Raw genomic sequence first — 4,458 nt, forward strand, 5'->3', positions numbered from 1 at the left:
AGGAATATTGTACTTTACAAAACTTCTATTGATATCAAGAAAAGTTGCCTTGGGTTACCAGTCATGTGACTATAATTGAGAGAACCTGAATAAGCTGGGTTTAGCTTTAGGAATGCTGTCATAATGTAGATTTCCTCATATTAGAGAGTGTTCATTATTTGTCTATGCTACATAAATCAATAAACATCATAAATCTGGTTATCCCCAAATATTAAACCCAAAAACTCATAAGGTGACCATTTGACTTTTTGTTGTGTATGTGCATTGTACAATGTATGTATATAGGCAAATACATTGCTCTTTTAGAAAAATGTACTTTAGAGAATCTAGCAATGAACACAACTGACTAAAAGCACAGTCATAAGGTCCATGAGTGAGCCATAAAGTATTATGAGCTCCAAAAGAGTGGTTGTTATAACTATTAACATTATTACCATTACATTGAAAATGACACTTCATGTATTGAGAATTAATATAACCGAAGGAAAAAATCAATTAATGAAATGTATTTTTGACAACTTACCCATATAAAATGGAATCATATATCCTGCAAGACCCTTGCTTCCCAGAGGAACTGATGGACCATTTCATACAAGCTCTATCAATCAGAACCCCAAAATATATAGGAGCAGGAATTCCTCCTGCAACAAAAGATGAGAAGAAATCAATAGAAGAAACACGTTTCAAAGTTAACTGGGTAATATTCCACAATGATTCATATCAGATCAAGTAACAGTTGAAAATGTTGGAAGATTCTTCTAGTGTTTTGTTCTAAAGCTACTCCAGAACCAAAACTGTCAAGCCTCAAATTTCAAGCCACATATCTTTTTCTACCCTCTTCTTGCCCAAAAACAGGAAAGAGGGAGCATTATATACCTGTGTACTTTGTTCTTTTTAAGGTAATACCAATCACCTTAAATCTGGTTGATAAAAAGGAGAATGCTGCCAGTAAAACATGGAAGTCATGTTGGTACATATATAATTTTTCTGAGGCAAGGAGAGTTGAAATATCACAGGGAAAAGCTCACAGCTCAGCAGCTGTAAAGGAATATATTTCAACTATGTTTTTACAGGAGCTCACAGGTGTGTACCTACACTCCCTTACCTGAGAAGAAAAAGGCCCAGATCAATGAAGCTTATTTTTTCTGGAAGCTTATTTTTTTCTGGGCTTAGAGCACCATCTCCATCTTCCTGTATCATTAGAAACTACAATCCTACAATATTTCTCTGCTGATTGTATGCATTTGTAATTCCCTCTGAAGCAGCATGTTGTCCAAGTTTGGGCGGTAGCGCTGAGTATTTCTGTTTACATTTTAATCACAAGGACCCCTATGAGTGGCCTATGCCCAACCCAATTTCTATTTGTAGTGTATGATTCTACAGAATGTGAGGCTTTACAGGAATACATATGCTTTATCATAGCAGAAGTGCTCTTTGGCTTTCAACTTCTATATAACTTCAACGTCTAATAAACTTTGAGACTGATTCCTTGTCTCAAGCCTTGGAGTTTGACCAAAATTTTAGGAACATTCTGGTAGAGATCTATTCTCCAGGCAGCAGAATGGAAATAGTCTTGATTTACCATGCTCCTTTTTGTATTCCAATGGCTTTCAAGTTTTATATTGTTACACAAATATTACTATACAAATGAGGCATTCATGCTTAAAAATTTTAGTGATTCTATTTACCTTTAGTGAGTTTTATTTTTCTGAGATTGAGGAATTTAATATGAGAAGCCATTGGTGTCTGAGACCAAGATAACTGAGAAAAACTGGTACTGAGAAAATAGGTGAAAAATATACAGGTTCCAATAAATCAGAGCCACTCTTTGAAAAATGAAAAATATATGACAATAATTTGTTTTTTCCCCACAAAATGCCATGGGTTTGACCAAACTTAATAAACTTAAGTGTTTTAGGTATCAAAGTTGATCTTAACCACTACTGGAATTTTAAGTTTCAAAGAACCTTTTTTTCCAAATTCATTTTTCAGTTCTGATAGGCTATATAGAACTTCCACAATTTATACATATATTGTGCTCAACACAATTGTAAATTGGAAATTTGGTTTGCAGTATTATTCACCTCATAAAAATAAACAGTTTCCATTGGCCATTTATTGGACATATCAAAATAGGATGTACAACAACTATGAGAGCAAAATTCCTTTTCTTCCTATTTTATATTAGTAGAAGGAACTTCTCTATCACATCTCATTTTAGCATATCAGAAGTGCCAGCTGTTAAATTCTATTTTTCAGTCACTAGTATTTATCACTTAAGATTCTAGCAGGGAGACACTCCACTGGATCTGGTGGACCATCAGAATTGAAGCAGCAAGCTGACCTGGGGTATGAGAACATGGCAATGGAACCCTGCAGTTCCTCCAGCTTTTCCTCTCCCAGGCTTTTTGCATTTATTCTTTTTACCTCTGAGCATCTGTGGTCTTCTCCCCAAATACAACTTTTTGGGCAACTTCGCCATTGTAATTTGGCCAGAATTTTGTCAGGGTCTCAAGGTAGCCTCCCCCCACGGGTTTTCCTTTCACTATCAGAGGTCGTGCCCAGGCCCACAGTCGGCCTTCTGCTCCAGTCCTAGAGGAGTGACACCCTTTTTCTACTTCCCAGAAATAAGCAGATAATGTTAATGGGTCTTATAAAGGGGCACTCACAGGGGCTAGGTTAGAAGTTGTTACACTAGCAACTGAACCTATGTGGTAAAAAGGACAACAAGGAGAAATGATGATTTCCTAATCTGTGACCACAGAAACAGTAATTTATTCAATTTTCTTTCAGTCAGAGACTCCTTTACTCCAGGATGCTTATAGTTCTACACTTGCAGTTTTCATTCCCTCTTGCATTTTAAATTTATGCTAAAGGTTTGCTGCCTTAGCTTTAGAGAATTAGGCAGGCTGACAATGGAGAATGTTTACTTCTATGGCTACAACCACCTCATCCTAACCAGCTTTCCAGGCCTCCTAAGTTGCTTTGGGCACTACCTCTGTGGAATCAATTCTCCTAAAAGGGTTACACAGACTTTTTTCAGTAGGCCCTGCGTAGGCCTCTTGTTACCTTGGTGTGGGAACTAGAGGTCATTTCAGGCTGGTGAGCCTATTTTATTCCCAGTATGTAAAGAACATATATTGTTTTGAGAGCAGCAAGGGCCCTAAAAGCTAGGAGCTACTATTTTTGCCTCATTCCTTTGCTACTCCATAGTCTAATAGAAGAGCAAATGTCCTAAGTTTCTGTCTATTTCCTAATTGAAGAAGTCACCACCCTTCCTTTTATGACTCAGAAGAATGTAGTTTGTGGGTCACATCCATTTCTAGGTTTCTCAGTAAAGATGTCCTACAGATCTCATCTTTACTCTCAAGAGCATGGATGAGATCACCCCCTCTTTGTTGTATTATGAAGTCTTTTCCTTATCTGACCTTGACGCTCAGGGTCTACAATGCAGGGTAAATACTCCTGATATGTTTTATTATTCTTCAGATTGACCACCATGTGAATTCTCCAAATGTATGTTATTAAGTCAATTACTTTCCTTTACTAACTGCCTTATGCTGCAACTACTTTCCTTTACTAACTGCCTTATGCTGATTTGATTACTTACTTGTTCAGCCTGAGAAAAACACAAAGTGGAGAGGATAATTTCATTTGCATCTTTCTACCCCACTTTGTAGAAGGAATATCTTCTACCTTGCTGGCTAGGAAGAAGAATTCCTACAATTCTTGAAGTATTGCTAGAAGAATTTTGGAGACTAGCTACTTTTGTGTAGAAAGAGTATATACAAATATGATCATTTCTGTTTTCACCTGATTGACTTTAATTAGCAATGAAATTGGCTCTAGATCACTTGTTTTTCCTTATTCTTATTTCTCATTTACCAAAACAGAAATGATTTTTGCTTTTACATTTACTTCCTTTTATAATCAATTTCATACCTTAAAAAAACTTACTGATAATTGCAAATTAATTATATTTAGCTTTGAATTTTAACATAATATTGATACCTTGAATGTATAATTGACAGGTTTATCATACCTAGGACACGCATGATTAGTGCATGGAAACCCACTGCAAGGGACTTCAGTTCAGGATGAACATTTCTGAAATAAGATAAAGGCAAAGAAACTTTAAGCATCTCTCAAGTATTAAACTGAGTAATACTCAGTTACTTTAATAGTAAACGTTTTGGTTGAATGAAAACCCTCAAGCTAATAGTGACATTCAAAAGGCAAGTATCTACATAATAGTAATAATAATAAAGAATTAGTATTTCCTATTGATTTAATGTATGGCAATTTTAGGATAACTTAACAAACACTTTCACTTTCATTCTTATGAGCTAATGGCTCTAGCAGACTTTATTAGTATAAAGAAATTAATTTTATTTGGTCACTTCAGAGAACTTTTGAGTAGATTTTTTGAGTGGATTTATATAGGTGGTATGTAGCCTT

The 4,458-nt window shown here is 35.6% G+C and overlaps 1 protein-coding gene across 1 annotated transcript in view; it reads right to left on the reverse strand.

The window, feature by feature from the left end:
- The window catches only part of LOC101628420 (solute carrier organic anion transporter family member 1B3), a 38,402-nt gene that overhangs the window by 1,328 nt on the left and 32,616 nt on the right, over positions 1 to 4,458 (reverse strand). Inside the window, 2 exon segments of the mRNA XM_004693131.1 lie at positions 517 to 641; positions 4,043 to 4,107. Of these exon segments, the coding sequence (XP_004693188.1) occupies positions 517 to 641; positions 4,043 to 4,107 (190 nt within the window).

The sequence above is a fragment of the Condylura cristata genome, unplaced genomic scaffold (genome assembly GCF_000260355.1).
Source record: "Condylura cristata isolate star-nosed mole 26May11 unplaced genomic scaffold, ConCri1.0 scaffold00036, whole genome shotgun sequence".
NCBI lineage: Eukaryota > Metazoa > Chordata > Mammalia > Eulipotyphla > Talpidae > Condylura > Condylura cristata.